Source organism: Ictidomys tridecemlineatus, chromosome 13, assembly GCF_052094955.1.
Source record: "Ictidomys tridecemlineatus isolate mIctTri1 chromosome 13, mIctTri1.hap1, whole genome shotgun sequence".
Taxonomy (NCBI): Eukaryota; Metazoa; Chordata; class Mammalia; order Rodentia; family Sciuridae; genus Ictidomys; species Ictidomys tridecemlineatus.
The window spans coordinates 4,236,178-4,254,386 of NC_135489.1; the positions used below are offsets into that span (position 1 = coordinate 4,236,178).

At 41.1% G+C, this 18,209-nt stretch overlaps 1 protein-coding gene across 1 annotated transcript in view; it reads left to right on the plus strand.

The window, feature by feature from the left end:
- Cyb5a (cytochrome b5 type A) overlaps nucleotides 1-18,209 on the plus strand; it is a 30,416-nt gene extending 12,207 nt beyond the window's left edge. The window contains exons 2-5 of the mRNA XM_005334382.5: nucleotides 9,289-9,417; nucleotides 11,238-11,267; nucleotides 15,370-15,404; nucleotides 16,844-18,209. Coding sequence (XP_005334439.1) covers nucleotides 9,289-9,417; nucleotides 11,238-11,267; nucleotides 15,370-15,404; nucleotides 16,844-16,925 — 276 coding nt within the window. The 3' untranslated portion in view covers nucleotides 16,926-18,209. The remainder of the gene's footprint in view (nucleotides 1-9,288; nucleotides 9,418-11,237; nucleotides 11,268-15,369; nucleotides 15,405-16,843) is intronic.

Here is an 18,209-nt window from a genome sequence, read left to right on the forward strand (position 1 = left end):
AGTATTAAGTGTTTGGAAAGAAAGATCCCAGGTAAAACTCCAGAACTGCTGGACTTTGGGTTCACAGAGGATTACATTTAAGTGGCCAAAGTTTTGTTTGTTCCTTTGTTGGTGCACTTGTGTTGTTCAGTCTTTGCTTGTTGAAGCAAACCCTCAGAGACAGGACACGACTTGATGCACATTGCAGTACTGTATAATAAGTGTCTGTGACTTCTGGCATTCTTACAGGGGCACCCTGTAGCCAGTTGTAGCCCTAACTTAGAAGCATCTTTTGAATCTTTCTTTGTAGATAAATTTCAGGAACGTAGAGCAAGTTAAGAATTTTTTGAGTTTTAGAGAAAGTAAGAGAGATTTCCTTCTGAAGTTCCCATAGCATATTTATTGAGGAACTTTATAAGAGATAACTTTTACGTAAAAACTTCCTTGTTCAGAAACAAAAATGAACATTTAATTTGCGTACTAAAAATATGAGAGAGGGAACCAAAAATCGGAAACCTGGTCTGGCCCTGCCTCCCGCCGGAATTAACCCCGTGCACCACTTCTCCGGTTCCCATTTTCCCCATCTGTACATTTAGGATGTTGGTCTCTGAGGCCCTTGTAAACTTTGGGGGCTTTTAACCTTCACTTAGATTTCGGCTCTGGACCTCGGTTTATAGCTGCAGTGAGGTCAGATTATTCAGGAAGTTAGGAGGGATTCACTGTTAGGGCCAGAGCCAGGGTTGGCCTGTGGCGAGCGACAGTGTCGTGCCGCCATGGTGCCGTGCTCGACGGCACTGCCCTGCCGCAAGGGCTGTGCTGCCCTGGGGCGGGGTGCTGTACGGCTGAGTGCCGCGCCAGGTGTCGTGCGGCTCTGGCCGGCTGTGTTGTCCTCCTGTAGGCTTGCGGGCGCCCTAGGCCGGCTCCAGGTCGGGGTCCCTGCGGCTCTGCTCATGCCCCACACGGTGCGGCCTTCTGTAGCTGCTTTTCTTCTAACCTCTACCGTGACTCCAGGCGCGTTGCAGCCTGCCGGCTGTCGCTCAAGCTCCGGCTCCTCCGTGGCTGTTCGCCTCTGCTCCCTCTCTCCCAACTCCAGCTGTCCCAAGGAGCCGGGATCATTTTTCAAAACTTCCTTCATTTTTAGACTTCTAAGCTGTTGAGTCACTCATCCAGATGTTCCCTTAACAGTTAGGATGGTTTGATCTGTGTCAAGACAGTTGCTCTGAATTGGGTTTTTACATTTTGAGTCTTATGTTCCTCCCACAGTCAGTGTCCTTTGGTAAATAGTTGGTGTAGTATAATTCAGAGGAACCCCAAATAACTGTGCCTAAGCAAGGGTGGAGTTAATGCATTGTCATCAAGAAGCCAGCTGCTCGCCAAGGCTGTGTGATAGCTGGGTCGTCACGTCCGCAGGTCTCACCCCCTTCCCCACCAGCCTGGGGCAAGCCCCTCATTCTGATGTTAAGGGCAGCATCCCCGTCCCAGGCAGCAGGATGAAGAAGAGGGCAGATGGGGAGCAGCAAGAAATGGGAGGTCTGTGAAGGTCCCACAGACTTCTGCTTGCCTCCATTGCCCAGAATGTAATCACATGGATGCCCAGCTGCAGGGGAGGCTGGAAAATAACTTAGTATTTCTCCTGACTGGCTGTTCTCAACTAAAAGTTTAAAGTATTGTGGAGGAAGGGAGAAACACGTTTGAGCAACAAGGAGTAGGCTTGCCCAACTGGATTTGGTTATTCTGTTGAAGACACCTGTGCATTTAGAAAAGTCATCACTTAAATGAGAAATTCAAGAGGCATTTGCCTTGGCTGCACAAATTCATTATTTTGGGGCAGGGTACAAAAAAATTCAAAATACTTCTAGGATGACTATTCCAGCCATGATGTGTAAGAGGGCTACTAGTGGGTAAGGACAGGAGAGAGGGACAGCAGCTGGTGACTGAAGGAGTGCATTGTATGAGAAGCCCACTTGATATAATCTACAAGAGTTCAAGGCTTTCCTGTTGCATAAACACCATCTCACCTTGGCGTTTTCCCAAAGCTACTTAAGTATAGGAATTCTAGGGGTTAAGGACAACCACTAAATAAAAATGCCTTTCTGAATCAAGTCAGAGATAGTCTTCTTAAGTTATTTGTGATAAAGGGGAACATATATGCAAGGATAATTACAAAAATATAATCATTTTATTTATAGAGAGTCTAAGGAAATTTCAAATGATGGTAAAAAAACAAACAAGTGAAGATTGGGCCTAGAAACTGTTTGCAGTTTCTGAGTAAATAAATGGTGGCTGCAGGCTGCATACTTGAATCTGGGGTGTCTGAATATACTAACAACATCTTTCTTCTTGAGATTATTGCCTTCATATTAAGAATTTGTGATTTATTGAAATCATTTGTATCAGGAGTAGCATCTAAATTTATTTTATGTCTTTTCAGTTTTTATAGATATACTTTTAGTGCCTGCTATTAATTATGAAATAGAATTTTCCTGCAGTTTTAAAAATCCTGGATACTGTGAAATCTTTTACGAGGCACATTCTTTTTTTTTTTCCTTTTACACTTGCAAATTTATTTTATTTTATTTTATTATTATTATTATTAGTTGTTCAAAACATTACAAAGCTCTTGACATATCATATAAGGCACATTCTTTTAATTAACATTTCTCTTTGACCTTATTCTAAAAAGGATTTGAGGCATCACTTTCATTTGCTATTATATCAATTTTGGCCTCTTGACATACATAAGTAACCAAGATCATGTCTTTATAATTGTACTTATTCTATACAATTATTCTGTAGCTAGTACCTAATGTATTTGTACAGTTGGGCTCTTATGGAACACTTTCAGCTATTTTATTCTGATACTCATTTTTTCCTTCTGTGTATGAAAAATTGGGCTCTTTTGAGCTCTGTAGTTCAGTCTGGCCATGTGTCTTCTCATTGAGGTTCCTGGAACTGGGTTATGAAGGATTCTTACAGTCCTTGAGGGACGTGTATGTTTGGAGCTAACCCTGATAACCTTGGCATCTCCCTTGAAGGGTTCCTCCCACATTCAGTGTTTTTCAGATTAAAGCAAAATTTTACCACTAGGGTTTATTGGAAATAGGTGGAGCGGGTAGGGTCATAGCATACTTTATAAGAAAGGTGATATGTTAATCATAGTTCCAAGCGTGTTGATTTTTCACAGCAGGTTACTCAGCGGTGTTTATCAGAAAATATTTGCATGGCACTGTTAATGAAAGGTAAAATGGGAATCTATTAGCATTGTATGGAGGACTGTAAATAGTGTTTAATTCATTGTGGATGTTTGTATGCAGTGGAATAATTCCTCAGTTTTATAATATTTTATTCTTTTTTAAAAACTCTTAAATTGGAAAGCCAAGTGTGTACTTTTTATATCATCACATACCACACAGGCTCAGCAAATGCTATTAATTGGATTGACCAGTTAATGAACAGAAGGATAACTTTATTTTCCCTGTCATTCAGCATATTGAGATTTATTTTGTTGCTAACTGAAATGACTTATCTTTTCTTTGAATTTGTTGATATCCTTCATTTAACATTCTGTTTCTTGCCTTATTTATTTGTATTACAAGTATGATGACAGATGTATTTCTCAAATACAGTGAAACTGAAAAGGTTAAGAGACTACTTTAGACCTTTAGTGACTATAACAACTAAAGCCATAAATTTTTACATTTGCATTACATTAATATAAATAAACGATGTTATGTAAACTTTTATTGCATGATACAGGCAAGAACTTTTTCTTACCTTTTAATGCCCTAGGATTGGCAAGGTGGCAAAACAGGTCTGGCTTGATCTAAAACCTGTACCATAGTCGCAGAGCAGTCATTTGGTCCTTGGCCATCTGCTCCTTGTATGTTGGCCTCTCCTGTGGAGTGAGTCAGTTGGCAGAAGCTTTTTCTTCCAGAGCAGTTTGCTTTGTGCTGATGTATTGTGCAGCATGGTTTCGTTGTTAATAATGGCATATACTTTAAAATTGCTAAGAGGGTAGATCTTTAATGTTCTCCCTGCAAAAAAAAAATCAATAAGTATGTGAGGTGATGGATAGGATAATTAGCTTGATTGCATCATTTCATAATGTATATGTATGTCAGAACATTACACTGTGTACCAGAGGTATAAATAAATTTATTTGTCAATTATACCTTCATAAAGCTGGGGGGAATTTTTTTTTAAATTAGAAAAGAGATGAGAGTCTTCTGCCTGCCCTGTGACATGGGTGCTGGAGAGAGTATGACATACCAGGGAGCTGAGGGGCTCTTCTGTGCTGTCACAGTGAGCACAGTTTATTTGTGCCATAGTGGTAATAGTGCACACATAGAAACTCCATTTTTAGGACCCCTTGGGTCATTCATGGATAGACAAAACTGTGAAGCTGTATCAAAGAAGGCCACAGGTCTTTTCTGTTATTTTTTTTTTACCCCCAATGAATTGCATGCTTCTTCAGAATCCATCACATTGAGTTTTTCATGTACTTCCTGTGTCCCACACAATGCCTTATATGTAGCAGGAAGTACAAGGCATTCTTTTGATTAAGTATGAAGTCATGAACTGACTGGTAAGAACTATTTTAGTTTGGGGTAAGGAGGGTTGTATGAACTGGTTGAAATGAAAGAGCAAGTTCATATCAACTACTGAGCTGGTTATATGTTATAGTTCCAAAATCAATGTGCAAAGACCTATTTATCTTCTTCATTTATCTAACAAATACTTAGGCTTTGAACTAGGTATAGGAGAAATAGTGATGAACAAGACAGACAAAAGTCTCTGTCCCCATGAATCTTACAAAGAAATTGACATGGAATATAATGTCAGACAGTAATAAGTGCTTTGATAGAAAGAAAAACAAGACTAGGCAGAGAAGGTGTTACAGGGTTATGGGGTGGGCCACTTGGGATGGGGAAGTCAGGGCAGGATTCTGAAAAGTTGCCATTGGAGCACAGTGTGAGTGAGATGAAGTTTTACAAGGGTCTGGTAGCTGAGCATCCCAAGCAGGAAGTTTCTGACATGGGAAATGAATTTGGCAAATTTGAAGACTGCCGAAGCATAAACTGGCAGCCCCCAGGAATGCCCAGTGAACAGGAGGGCTGTGTAAGAAATGGCAAAGACTGGATGGAAACCTATCCTCTTTAGTTAATCACCCAAGGCTTGTCTGTGAAACATTTGGGTCATGGTATATGATGTGTATTGAATATTGAATGAAGGTGTTAAGTAGACTTGTACATGGGAGGAGTCTGGAGCTGGGGAAGTCAGAGGTTTTTACTCAACTTCATTCAATAGGGGCTAGATGATTTTTGAGGTGGATCACTAGATAAGATGACCAGGAAAACTCCTATGGGTAGAGAAGGGCACATGGCCAAGGACTGAGCCCCAGGGTGCTCCTGTGTTTGCTTGTAGAGACTGGGTTTGTCCTGGTGGCCTGGGTAGCAGCTAGGAGAGTCTGTTCTGGAAGTTAGGTGAAGAAGGCATTTCAACCTCTTCCTCTCTGCACCTCCTTTGTTCAACCAGCCTAGACCACACTATCATCATCCCTTTCCACTATGGGAAATTTTGCTGAACACTCTCATACCATGAACAGTATAGCCAGCTGTGATTTCAGGAGCTGGAAGCCAACATTAAATGTTTATAATATGGGAGGTATAAGTTCAGTGTCCCTTATTAGAGATGCTTGGGATGAGAGCATTTGCATACATATAATGAGGTATTTTAGGCATAGGACCTCAAGTCTAAACACAAAGTTTATTTATTTCATATACTTCTTATACATGTAACCTGAAGGTATATGTGTAGCCTAAAATATTGTTAGTGTGCTTATGTTTTGATTGTGCCCATTACATGAAGTCAGATGTGTTTTTTTCCACTGTGGCATCTTGTTGTTGCTCAAATAGTTTTGGATTTTGGAGGACTTTGGATTTTTGAATTAGGAATGCTCAGCTTCTACTAAGTCTTCTTTGGGAGTATCTATAACTGGGTCAAAATGTAGAAATTAATGTCTTATGAATTGTAGATGATTCTAACCTTTAATCTTTTACTTTCCTATAAATAACCCTTAAATAATAGATGAAAAACTAAAACTACTTCTTCTATTTCCAATATTATATTAGTTTTCCTGATTTATATGTGCTATTAGGAGCAAAAATATATTTGAGTAACATAAAGTTGAGATTTTGAAAAAGCACACCAAAGGAATTACAAGCTAATGATATATGTAGACACCATGTATTTGGGAGGTATTCTAGTAATCAGCTTATTTCCTAAACCTGGTCTCAAGACTCTTGTTCTCTACTCAGGAGTTGGTACCATTGTCCATTCAATTGTATGAAACAAGCACTGGAGGTATCCTGGTGCTGCCTCTTTGTCCCACCACCTTGACTCTATCAGAAAGTCCTATGATCTGCTCTGTCTTTAGAGCCCACTTGCACCTCTTCATCTGGCTTCGTCTCTAAAACCACTCACACCTCTTCATTTCCCTCCATCTTTCACCCATTCACAACTCTTCATCTGCATCACTCTCACCCATTCCCCCATCTCCATCTCACTCCATCTCTCATGTCCATTCACACCTCTCTGTCACACTCCATCTCTCATGCTCATTCACCCTTTTCATCTCCATCTCTCTCAACCATTCCCCCAACTCCATCTCACTCCATCTCTCATGTCCATTCACACCTCTTTGTCACACTCCATCTCTCATGCTCATTCACCCCTCTTCATCGCCATCTCTCTCACCCATTCCCCCAACTCCATCTCACTCCCATGTCCATTCACACCTCTCTATCACTCTCCATCTCTCATGTTCATTCACCCCTCTTCATCTCCATCTCTCTCACCCATTCCCCCAACTCCATCTCACTCCCATGTCCATTCACACCTCTCTATCACTCTCCATCTCTCATGCTCATTCACCCCTCTTCATCTCCATCTCTCTCACCCATTCCCCCAACTCCATCTCACTCCATCTCTCATGTCCATTCACCCCTCTTCATCTCACTCCATCTCTCATGTTCATTCACCCCTCTTCATCTCTATCACTCTCACCCATTCCCCCATCTCCATCTCATTCCATCTCTCATGTCCATTCACCCCTCTTCATCTCACTCCATCTCTCTCTAACCCATTCACCCCTCTTCATCTCCATCACTCTCATCCATTCCCCCATCTCTATCACACTCCATCTCTCATGTTCATTCATCCCTCTTCATCTCCATTCCTCTCCCTCATTCCCCCATCTCCTTTTCACTCCATCTCTCATGTCCATTCACCCCTCTCCATCTCACTCCATCTCTCATGTGCATCCACCCCCTCCATCTCACTCCATCTCTTTCTAACCCATTCACCCTTCTTCATCTCACTCCATCTCTCACCCATTCACACCTTTTCATCTCATTCTATGTCTCATGCCCTGGGCTGAGCTACCATCATTTCTTGCCTTGGTCATTGTACTGGCCTTAGAGAATAGTCTTCCCTCATACTCTCTTTCCCTATATGTCTGTTGGCATCCTGATGACTGGGTTATATTTTCGTAATTAAATTTGATTTTGTTACCTTCTCTGCTTAGATTCTTTCAGTGGTTTCTGTGAGTCACAGGAGAAGATGAAAATCTTTAAAGCGGCCTGGAAGCCCTGACTGGGCTCCTGGGCTGGCCTTTCCCCATTCCTGAACCCAGGGAGGCCCTGTACTATAGGACGTTCCTTCTGTGACTCTGACCCTCTTACCTCTGGCTCTGCATTCTATCTCTGCTCCTCAGTCCCTACCCCTGTATCTTTGTGTCCTGAATAGGGGTGACTAGTTACTGACTCGTGAGCCATCAGGTGAGGAGCAAGTCTGTGGATTCATGACTGAAGGGTGCTGGGTAAGTGAGTCACTCTGAATCCCACCTCACTGCTTCTCTGTGCAGTCTATTGCAGAATCAACCCAGCCTTGTTCTGACTGCCCCAGCCTGGGAGCTGCATCCAGAAGCTTCAAGCTGGCTTAAAGTTAAGCCCTTCAGCCGCTTGTAGCTCCAGTGTGCTCATCACAGGGAGTGTGTAATCTAAATGACCCCTGTGGAAGACACTTCGGAAATTGGGAAATGCTGACCCAATATGTCACTATTTCAGAATACATAGAGGAAAGATCCTTAGTGATGTTGGAAATGTTTAAAAACATACTGGGTAATGTTTATCAAGCATATGATATGTACCAGACACATATATTCATACTTAGCCTATAAAACTATGTGAGCTAAATGCTGTTATTTTCCCAAGTTCACATAGTGAGTGATAATTACTAGCCAGCACTGTCTCTCCCAGAAGGAGCAGGAACAAATTTCAAAACAGAATCTTTATCCACTTTTCTACAGTAGCAGAGCCTCTGTCTCCCATTATTGGGAGAATTTAAGAACTGACTATAGTCAGTTATACAGAGGAGATTGGTTTTGTTCAGTTGTTGGCCTCTTCTAGGTGATTTACTTAAAGCCAGGGTGAATTTGAAACTGAGATGATACTCAAACTCACTTTAAGAAGTTCATTTTCTTTTTCCTTGTCCGAGAACTCCTTCCCTTGCCTGAGAATCTCTAGATCTTGTCACCTATGTTCAGTGACTGGACCCCCTTGTCAATCATCTTAGAGAAAAAAATCCCCCTAGCTGTTATAACCATCCTTTGTTTACCAATTAAAGCAGCTAAAAGCACTAAAATGCTTCTGTCACACAAAAGGCTCTTCCCACGCTTCTCGAGTAGAGCTGACCTCTGAGCTCTTTGCCCTGTTGTTCCCTAGCCTGATGGCAGCATCTTGGACAAATTACCTGCTTTTCCTTTTTCTCCTTATGGAAAGCTTGCACTGCCCAGGCAGAGCGTCAACAGTCTGTCCAGCAGGGCCACCTGTGCAGGGAAACGGCCTGCCCCCCCTGACCCACCCCTTATCATTTCAGACCAGTGGCCTCTCCCAGGTCCACACTTAGACTGAAGCAGTCACAGGTAGGAGGTGGAGTCTCAGATGGAAGACGTAAGAAATAGATTGGGCCAGATGAAAGGGGGCAGTTTTGAGAACTTAATGGAAAAGCAAAACAGATGTAACTGAACCTGCCTAAAGTTCTTCCAGGTGTGACATCGTAATGGAGGAAGGCTCTACACGTTCACAGAGTAGACTGAGTGCAGAGGAATATGGCTAACCTGCACATGGACACAGTCACACATCACCACCTGTGACTTCTGGAGGAGGCACTGGCTAAATAAGCTGGCTGCTTCCTTTGTTCATTTGTATGAAAAAATACTGATTTGCAATCTGTGTGCCCTTTGAACAGCATCCTGGTGGAGAAGAGGTCTTAAGAGAACAAGCTGGGGGTGATGCTACGGAGAACTTCGAGGATGTCGGGCACTCTACTGATGCTAGAGAACTGTCCAAGACATATATCATCGGGGAGCTCCATCCAGTAAGGCCTTTTTTTAGGGGAAGGGGAGTTTTTCTCAATCCTTTTTAAGGCTACTGATTGACCTTACCTGAGTTTAGATTTGAATCTGCACAGAACTTAGAAAGGAATAAAGCAAAAACAAATCCTCCTGATTTTAGAACACCATTTTTGGCATCAGTAAATCGATCTTAAAGTCTTTGCATTTCATGATTGTGTTTTTCATGGACACTTAGAGTCCGAATGCCCTGGCCGAGGCCCTGTTCTAGGGAGCAATTCTCAGTCTTTGAAAGTCCATGGAGCAGTAAATTTTAAAAGGTGGAGGTATCGACCCAGTATGACATTTTTTGTTTCTTTTTTTTTTTTCCCACCAAAATATTTTTCTTAAGAACCTCCCTTCTACTTTCATTAGTCTGAGAATATTTTAATTCTAAACATAGTTCTGAAATTGTGTTCTGTTAAATGAATAAGCTATGCCTCATGTGAAACTAGCATATTATCCTCCTCACTTTACCCAAGACTTTTGGGAGTGTTGGCTTTGGTTCTAGTCCATTGGCTGGCTTTTGGAAAAAAACTGGCTGCTTTTGCATTTTATATAAACTCGGGGCTATCATATGAACTTAGGCCCTTCTGTGGCAGTTTTAAATGACTTTGTGGAATTTTTCTTGTCTATCACCTAAGTGACACCTAAATTGTGGGAATGTAACTGAAAACTTGGGAGGATGTCTCTGAGTTCTCTGGGTTTCAGAGTAGACAGGGGGACTCAGGCTCTGCCCCTTGAGAGACAGGGGGACTCAGGCTCTGGCCCCTTCCTGCTTCCCTGGCTCTGGTGTGTTACAAGTAGCCAGCCAGGGGCGGAAGAGCTGCCAGGAGCCGGCTCTTACTAAAGAGAAACAAATATCTTCCAGTTCTTTTTAAGTGAGCAAACTGAGGAACTATTTTTTAATAAAATATGAAAAGTTTTATTTCATGTAAACTGTGCTTCCTGTAATGACTGACCGAGGGAAACGTTAAAGAGGCGCTTTGTCGAAGGCCTGGGAATAGGAAATCCTTTAGGGCAACTTCCACTGTGTGGGGAAGATTTTGTTGTTTCTGGTGGTAGGACATATGCAGTGAGGGAGTTGGCTTCATTATCTGGGGGGTTTATTTGCCCATGTTTTCATCGTCGTGTGTCCCATAAGTGAATTAGTGGTAATTGTTGAGGTCTGTCCTTAAACATGGCCCAGCCTATCCTTATTCTGTGCAGTCCTGTGCCACAGGGTTTGGAGGGCAGGTTTCAGGCCTGGGCTCTGGTGCTTCTGCTTCACTAGCCTGCAGGGCTTCCCTGGCTCAGCCTTTGCACACCCTGGGTTTTTGACAGCCTCAACTGAGGTTTAAATAGTTTATGACCCTACAATCAGGAGATCGCAGGGAATCATGGAGGACATTACATGACTAAGGGATAGATATGCATCTCCAAGGGAATTCAAGAGGAAAGGAGAAGAGTTGTATTTTTAGCTGCTCCCTGAGTTAAAGATCTCAGTCCAAGTCTAATAAATGAACACACGGTTGACAGAGTAATGGAACTGTCATAGTGCCATTCTGAACTGTGAAACTCCAGATAGAAAATACCTTTTGGCACTGAATCTGCTGTTCCTTTTTGCTGTTAAGCCTGATTTATCAAACTTTGTGTTTAACAGCTGAATAGTAAACTCAAATTGCTAGTTACTAAATAATGTTTTAAAAAATCTCATTAAAAGTGAGCACTTTTTGTAGGTAGTTTATTATTTTTCAGTGTTCCTTATTTTTTCACTTAATTTTAATTTTTTTCTTTTTTTCTTTCTTTTTTTTTTTTTTTTTTTCAGGATGACAGATCTAAGTTAGCCAAGCCTTCGGTAAGTGTGGCCTTCTCAAATGTATCAGAGGATGGCGGAATCTTCATTATATTTAAAATCTGTCAAACAAAGGTCTTTTACCTCTCTGAGACCTGAAAAGGTTTGTGTACTTTAGATTAGTATGGATCAGTTGGTGTTTTCTGAGGACAGCTGTGTGTTTATTTTATATAACTCTCAATATTTGAGCTATTCATTGTAATTATCAATAAATATCTTTGAGGACTGGTGGTACAGCTCAGTGGTAGAGTGCTTGCCTAGCATGCAGGAGGCACTTGGTTTAAACTTCAGCACTGCAAAAACTAACTAACTAAATAAATAGATTTTAAAACTATGAAAAGCTATTAGCACTTCTTAACTAGAAGATTTGACAGAAGCCTTTCTTTCAGAGAAGGTAAAATGTGATTGAGTGGAGGCCTTTCCACCTAGATCCTTGAGGCCACTGCCCTTGTCTCCTTCTCGGCATCTCCTGGGTGTACTGAGTGTGCGGTATGCGCTCATTTACACTCTGATTTCTAGCTCTCGCCTCTGAGCTGACCACCTCTTCTGTATTTGAAAATAACCCTGGGGTAAGAATTGATGGGAATAGCAGAAGATCCTGAGAAGTGCATGCAGGCAGAGTGGTTGCCAGCCTGTGATTAAAGAACTGAGGAGGAAAATCTGCTTCAAATGATGGGAAAGTATGATTTTTCCATTTTGGTATACTGTTGGTTTTCTGTAGAGAGCACAAACAAGACTCCACTAAGCTTGTACCCAAAACTGGTGAACTCACAGCCTAGCTGTAGCCACAGAACTTTGTCTTTAATTTATAACACAAAGTTATCAATTCAGTAGCGTAAGTGTAAAGGCCATCTTCACCTCAACACTCAGTACAATGAAAGCCTTGGGTAGTGCTGTTTGGTACAATGAAATTTCATTTATATTTTCTTTTTTCCCTCTTCAAAAAATTTTTAAGTTCCATGTTGGTGATATGAGTACTCCAGAAAGATTCAAAATAGACTTCTAACTTTAAATGGCATTTGCAACAGTTGCATAGAACCCTTGATTTTCCTGCCTGGTGTTCAGGGTGTTAATAACCTTGAAGCAAAGTCATTCAGCTGCAGGAAACAAGGGTGTGAGGAGCCTCACCACTCTATGGTTTCCAGATCTGACTCCCGTCTTAAGCACAGGAACTTTTAAAACTATATACAGTTACTCTCTTCAGAGACTTTATAGGTATATCAACTTTTGAGTTTTTTTTTTAAGCCTCTCTATGGAGTTTTTGCTTAAATTAGAACATAGCTGAAGGAGGGTATGGCAAGAACTTGCTGGCTGTCTGAGAGGCAGATGAAATATGATCACTTTTTCTAGATCTGTCTTCCTTGTGCTTTCAGTTTACCAGAAGAAAAGAGGGACCTTAGATGATTTTTACTTATGTATCTGAGTTGCCATCTGTCTATAGTCTGGAAAATGTCCTCTGTGGTCTGATCTTAAAATGTTACCTGCTTGGGCTGGGAATGTAGCATGGTGGTGGAATGGTGTCCTGGCACACACACGGTCCTGGGTATGATCCTTAACACCACATAAAAGAGAAAAAAAGAACCACGTTGCTTCTTAAAATGTCTAGTTGAGTTTTGAAGTGAGATGTACCAAGACATACCAAAGATTATTAGCTTAAATCTGCCCAAGGGAAAGCTTGATATCAGATTGCCAAGTTTAAGATATTTGTAGACAGGGAAATTACACATTTTTAATTAAATCTATCAACTTTGCTTATGGAGAAAGTACCCTTTATTAGTTATAATTTTCAAGCCATTGTGATATGAATTTCTCTGTGGCTCTTACAGTGTCCCTGTAAGATCCTCAGACTTGGCAAGGGTGATAAAGACAATGAAGTTTGTCTTGCTCAAAGTCAGATCCAGAATGGAGTCTAGCACACACCCAAGGCTTGTCACCTGAAGTCTCTTAACCCATGAAGTCCCAAGTTTGCAATTCTACAACTATTTCAGGGAGAGAAGGTGCATTAAAATAGGTTGGAAATAATAATTTAGAGCTCATCTGCAGTATTATAATTATACTCTCATTATTATGTAAATCTAATATATACTATATTTAAGCTTTAATCTGGGACGATGGGACACAATGGCTTAAGCTTCTGAAGGCTCTGGGCTTCACATGAAGCATCACTCTCAGTATTTTCAGGGAGAAAGTCTGCCATAGAAAGACTAATGACGGAGCTAAGCTAGATGAACTTATACATGAGATGACACTGACTTAGCAAAGATTTGTTGGGCTTTGCATGTTTATATATGGAGCTTGTCATAACATTGATTTACATAAGTCATTATACATGACTTAACCAGTTTAGTTGTTAACCTGTATTAACTCCAGGAGTAAACAGGTGGGGAGCTTTCATAAAGGCTAAAATCTTCTCTCCCTGTTCATCGTGGATGGATCTGATAGCTTCATCTCCAAACTCAACTGAGGCACCACAGAGCAGTGGTCACTAAAGCAACTTGCTTTTCATCCAGGTGCTAAGTGGTACTTCGAGCTTGCTTTAATTCTCAAGCATCCTGGGTTATAGGGCTAAGATAATAAGAAAGAAGCTACATGATTTTCTTTAGGTTCTGCTCCTTATAGAATTGTTGTTGCTCTTTGTGGTGATGTGCTAGCTGTGTTTTAACATAGCAGCGTTCTAACTTTATAGCAGTGTTATCACATTAGTTTTTATGGCAACCAAGAAGGGAAGGGAGAGGTTATACAGAGCTTTCAGCAAGTTTGGTAAAACGTACATACTTGTGCCTCGTGTGACGTGGTGTGTGTTGATGTTTGCCCTCTGTTTGATGTTTATGCTTGACTTTTCAGTGTAATAGTACTGTTTGACCTTTAGTGAGCTTGTTGGTTTCAGAACTGAGTGTGTGTTTTTTTTTAACTGTAGTAACATTACTTGCATATTTTTAGTATGTTTGCAAATTTTATTTGCATAAACAAAATTTTAAAAATCTTGTAATAGTTATGAATACTTCTTAAGGACACTGAGATTTAAAATTGCTTAAATAGATAATAAACATAAAGTTTTACTTTTAAATGACTAATTTTTTCCCCACTGTGTCAGGAATCTTAAAGGCGATGTTTCAAGGTTGGTCGGTTTCATAGCTGCATTGCTTGCACTTTCCTGAGGGGCTTCTGCCTTTTCCTGGAATCTCCAGGTGCTTTGCAGAGTGTAGCTGTGCTCCCTGCAGACCGCTGACTGCTTCACTAATGCTTATACCTGTGCTGCTGGGAACCGCAGGCAGGACCTGATGAAGCTGCCTCCTTCATGGCCACTTTTGTTGGAAGCACTAATTCTTTTGCTGGTGTGGAATATTAAAAATGCTTCTTAACATGACCTTGAGCCCAGAGAAGTTCATGTTTTACCAAGCCTTAGTTTTTCAGCTGTTTGGAGAACTTAGCATTTTTCCAGAGACGTCAGCTCACTTTATGGTACTCAGAGAGGAGCTGCTCTGAAAGGCACTGGAAGATAAAACAGGGCAGAGCAGTCCCTGAGGCCCCTCAGGAATCTTGCTGATACTGTCTGGTCAGAGTCAAAGCAGGCTGGGAAAACGTGGTAGAATGTTAGAACTTGAACTGATAGCTCTTATTTTTTCTTTTTGGTTGACATATATTTAATTTAAATTAGATACACATTAATATCCTGCAAGATTTGAACAAAATAATTTGTTTTTACTAGTACTTATTGTTTTTGAAGAGCTGAACTGCCCCTCGTAAAGATGCCAGTGGGGTTGTGTGTGTGTTTCCGTGTCTCTGTTTTTAGTTTCTATGTCAAAGCTTTTAGGTGCCTATTGTGTGCAGGATGTTTTTAAAAATCAGTGTTAGTATTTGACGTTTTTAAATTATCTAGATTATATTCTTAGATAATTTAAATACGTAATTCTTAAACTTTTGTGTTCTGGGGAAATTGATGAAGCTAGGATTTTAGTGAAAAGAGATTTATAATATAATTTTCCTTTTCAACATTTTTTTAAAATGACATTGAATAAAGTACTCTGGTCATATTTTAAAACAGATGTTCAGTTAATGGAATAAATGCTTGGACACTGCTTTAACTTTTTCTCTTGTGTTCCAGGAATCTCTTATTACTACTGTTGAGTCCAATTCCAGGTATGTGGTGGTTTTCTTCTACAGTGGTGGTGGGTGGAGGGCTCCTGAGTCAGAGGTGGACAGGGCTTCTCCCCGATAACTTGTGTACTTGACTTCCCATGGCTTCCTCAGTGATCATCCTGGGGCCGACAGGCTCTGCTCTGTGGGGCTTGCCATTCTGAACTGTCAGCTGCAGCGGTGGCACACACTCTCCACAGCGACCCCAGGTCTTGCCCCTGTGACAGCCCTTCTAGTAACCAGTCCCATGGCTGCTCCACCAGACGGAGGCCCTTGTCCTCCCTCTTGGCCCATGCTCAGCTTCAGTTGTGGTGCCTATTTCCCTGGGCATGATTCCTTCCTTTGTCATTAGTAGACCCTGAAGCTGAACCAGTAATCTGAGTGTCACATTACTGGCTTTCAAGACCAGATTTCTTTATTAACATTTCTGGCAGCTCTACCTTATTGACTTATATTATGGCTCCCAGCCCCTTTTTGACCAAGCTCAAAACAACATATTTGTATTTGGCCCTGTCAAATTTAACTGCCCCATCTCTGGTGTTCTGCAATATTCCCATTCCCACTGCCAGTGCTTCACCTGCTCTTCACCGATGTGTGGCTTCCTCCTGAAGGGAACTGAAAAGCCTCATTGAGACCAAGGTTGCACTTGTTCCTTTCGTACTTCAACTCTTTATACCGAGCTTGAGCTTTGAGTGAGCTAATTAATTTAAAGGTTCATGTCTAAATTGAAGCTCTTTCCATTCTGTTGTTGATTTGACCCATCATCTGTAATTGACAGTCAATCCAGACTATATGCTTCAAACTGAATAATATGTAGGTCATGCATTTTTGTGAATTTAAGCCTGTAGATCACTGACTCAGAGCTCTGTATGTGCAGTTCTTCAAGTTTAAATCCACCAAGCACAGGTGTCAAGATTAGGTTTTAAAAACAGAATCTCAGAGTGCTGAAACTGAGGTGAAGGTAGCAACCGGAGCACTCCTGTGGCCCGGAGGCCTTCACTGGGCAGCTCAGGATACCTGACCTGCCCTTGGCTTCGAGCTGGCTGACGGCCCATCCCTCTGTGAACCTTGGCCTTCTGATTCTCCACTTCGTCTCATTTGAAATTCTTAATTAATGTATGTGAGTAGAATAAAACATGTCAGGAATATTCACTTTTATTACCTTATAATTCATAACCTGTAGTCCATGCCCACAAGAAAATTTCCTATGCCTGGGAGAGTCTCTCTGTATAAAGTTTGTGGAAATAGATTAAAGCTAGCAGGATAAAGCAATTGCCAGTGTTCTCAGGTACTCATTGACTGTGCTCACTTCAATTCTAGCAAAGCTAAGGTGCCTTTTTAGCTAAATTGGTTATAGAGGTGAGAAAAGGCCCACAGTAACCTTTTATTATAAGGAGCAAGGATTTGAGTTCCTGCACTGAACACCTCCTGCATCTTTCTAGTTGGTGGACCAACTGGGTGATCCCAGCCATCTCAGCCCTGGCTGTGGCCCTGATGTATCACCTCTACATGGCAGAGGATTGAATGACTCGGAAGCCGTAGAAGGAAAAGGCTGCTTTGGAAAAAGGAGAAAAGAAGCCACTGTTAATTACTTCGACTGACAGAAACCTTAGCCTGAAAAAATAATTTTAATATGTTCCTCTTCTTCCTACACTAGAAACAAAATGAAAAGAACTGTTCTTTCTACTCTTAAACTTTTCAAATGTGCCTTTTTATTCATCAGCTTTGTTTTGATGTTTTCTCACTGTGTAATTTGCTTATTGTAAGCATGATCTTATAAAAATATATCTGGCTTTTAAAATATACCACCATGTTGCCTGTCTGTTCAGTGTAGGCTTTTCTTCAGTGGTTAAGATCTCTGGTCATGGAGGTCCAGCTCATATGTGACTTGAGGCGAGGGCACAGCCCTTGGAGCGTCCTCGACATTGTTGAGCAGTTCATATGCAGTCACCCCCTATTTCCAAAGCCATTTCTTTTTCAAGGATATTAATAAAGGCTCAGAAATTTTAGCTCAAGAATTTATAATAATTGTTTTGCTTAAAACACATGAAAAAAAGAGAAAGTAGTCTCCAGGATATAAGAGAGACTGCCTGTCTTCTTTGATAGAAAAATGCCAGCAGCATAACAAGGACCCACGGCCTGTGAGAGCCCAGCAGCTGCTCATTCTATCACTTTAAAAACATCACCCCAAAGAGGCTCCCAGCATTATCCTTTCCCAAGTTCTGAGAGTCCTCCTTCAGAGGTGAAAGCAGTTTATTTCCTCGCTTGAGGAGGTGCTAATTACCTGACTTGTCAAAACAGTTGGAGGAGATTAGGGACATTTTATCTAATTTTGAAGCAGCTGTAGGTGATGGGCCATGAGGAACCCTGGTTGGCTTACTTCCTTTTTAGAGCTCTGGATTGACTGGGTCATCTCCTTTTCCATTTGTGGTTCTCTGCCTCATGTATTATTGTTATGCTATTTCCTTTAAAAAATAGAACCCCAAAGGAGTAATTTTCTTGATCACTAGTAAGTTTGTAACAAGATGTGATCTATCCTGCACATTTCTGCTAGCCTGTTAGGGGACTGGACAGTGGTGACATTCTTCAGAAATAGCTAAATACATTGAAATTTTATTATAATAGAGTATGGGTTTTTATAATCAATGGCATGCATTACCCTTTGCCTTTTGTGTCACTGAAGAAGTGAAAGTTGGGCGAGGGATGTGGAAAGGTGGCTGTATCGAAAGGGAAACATCTTTCAGGAGAAAGCATCTCATAGAGATGGGATTTCATGTTCAGATTTTAATAAACATATCTCTAACAAAA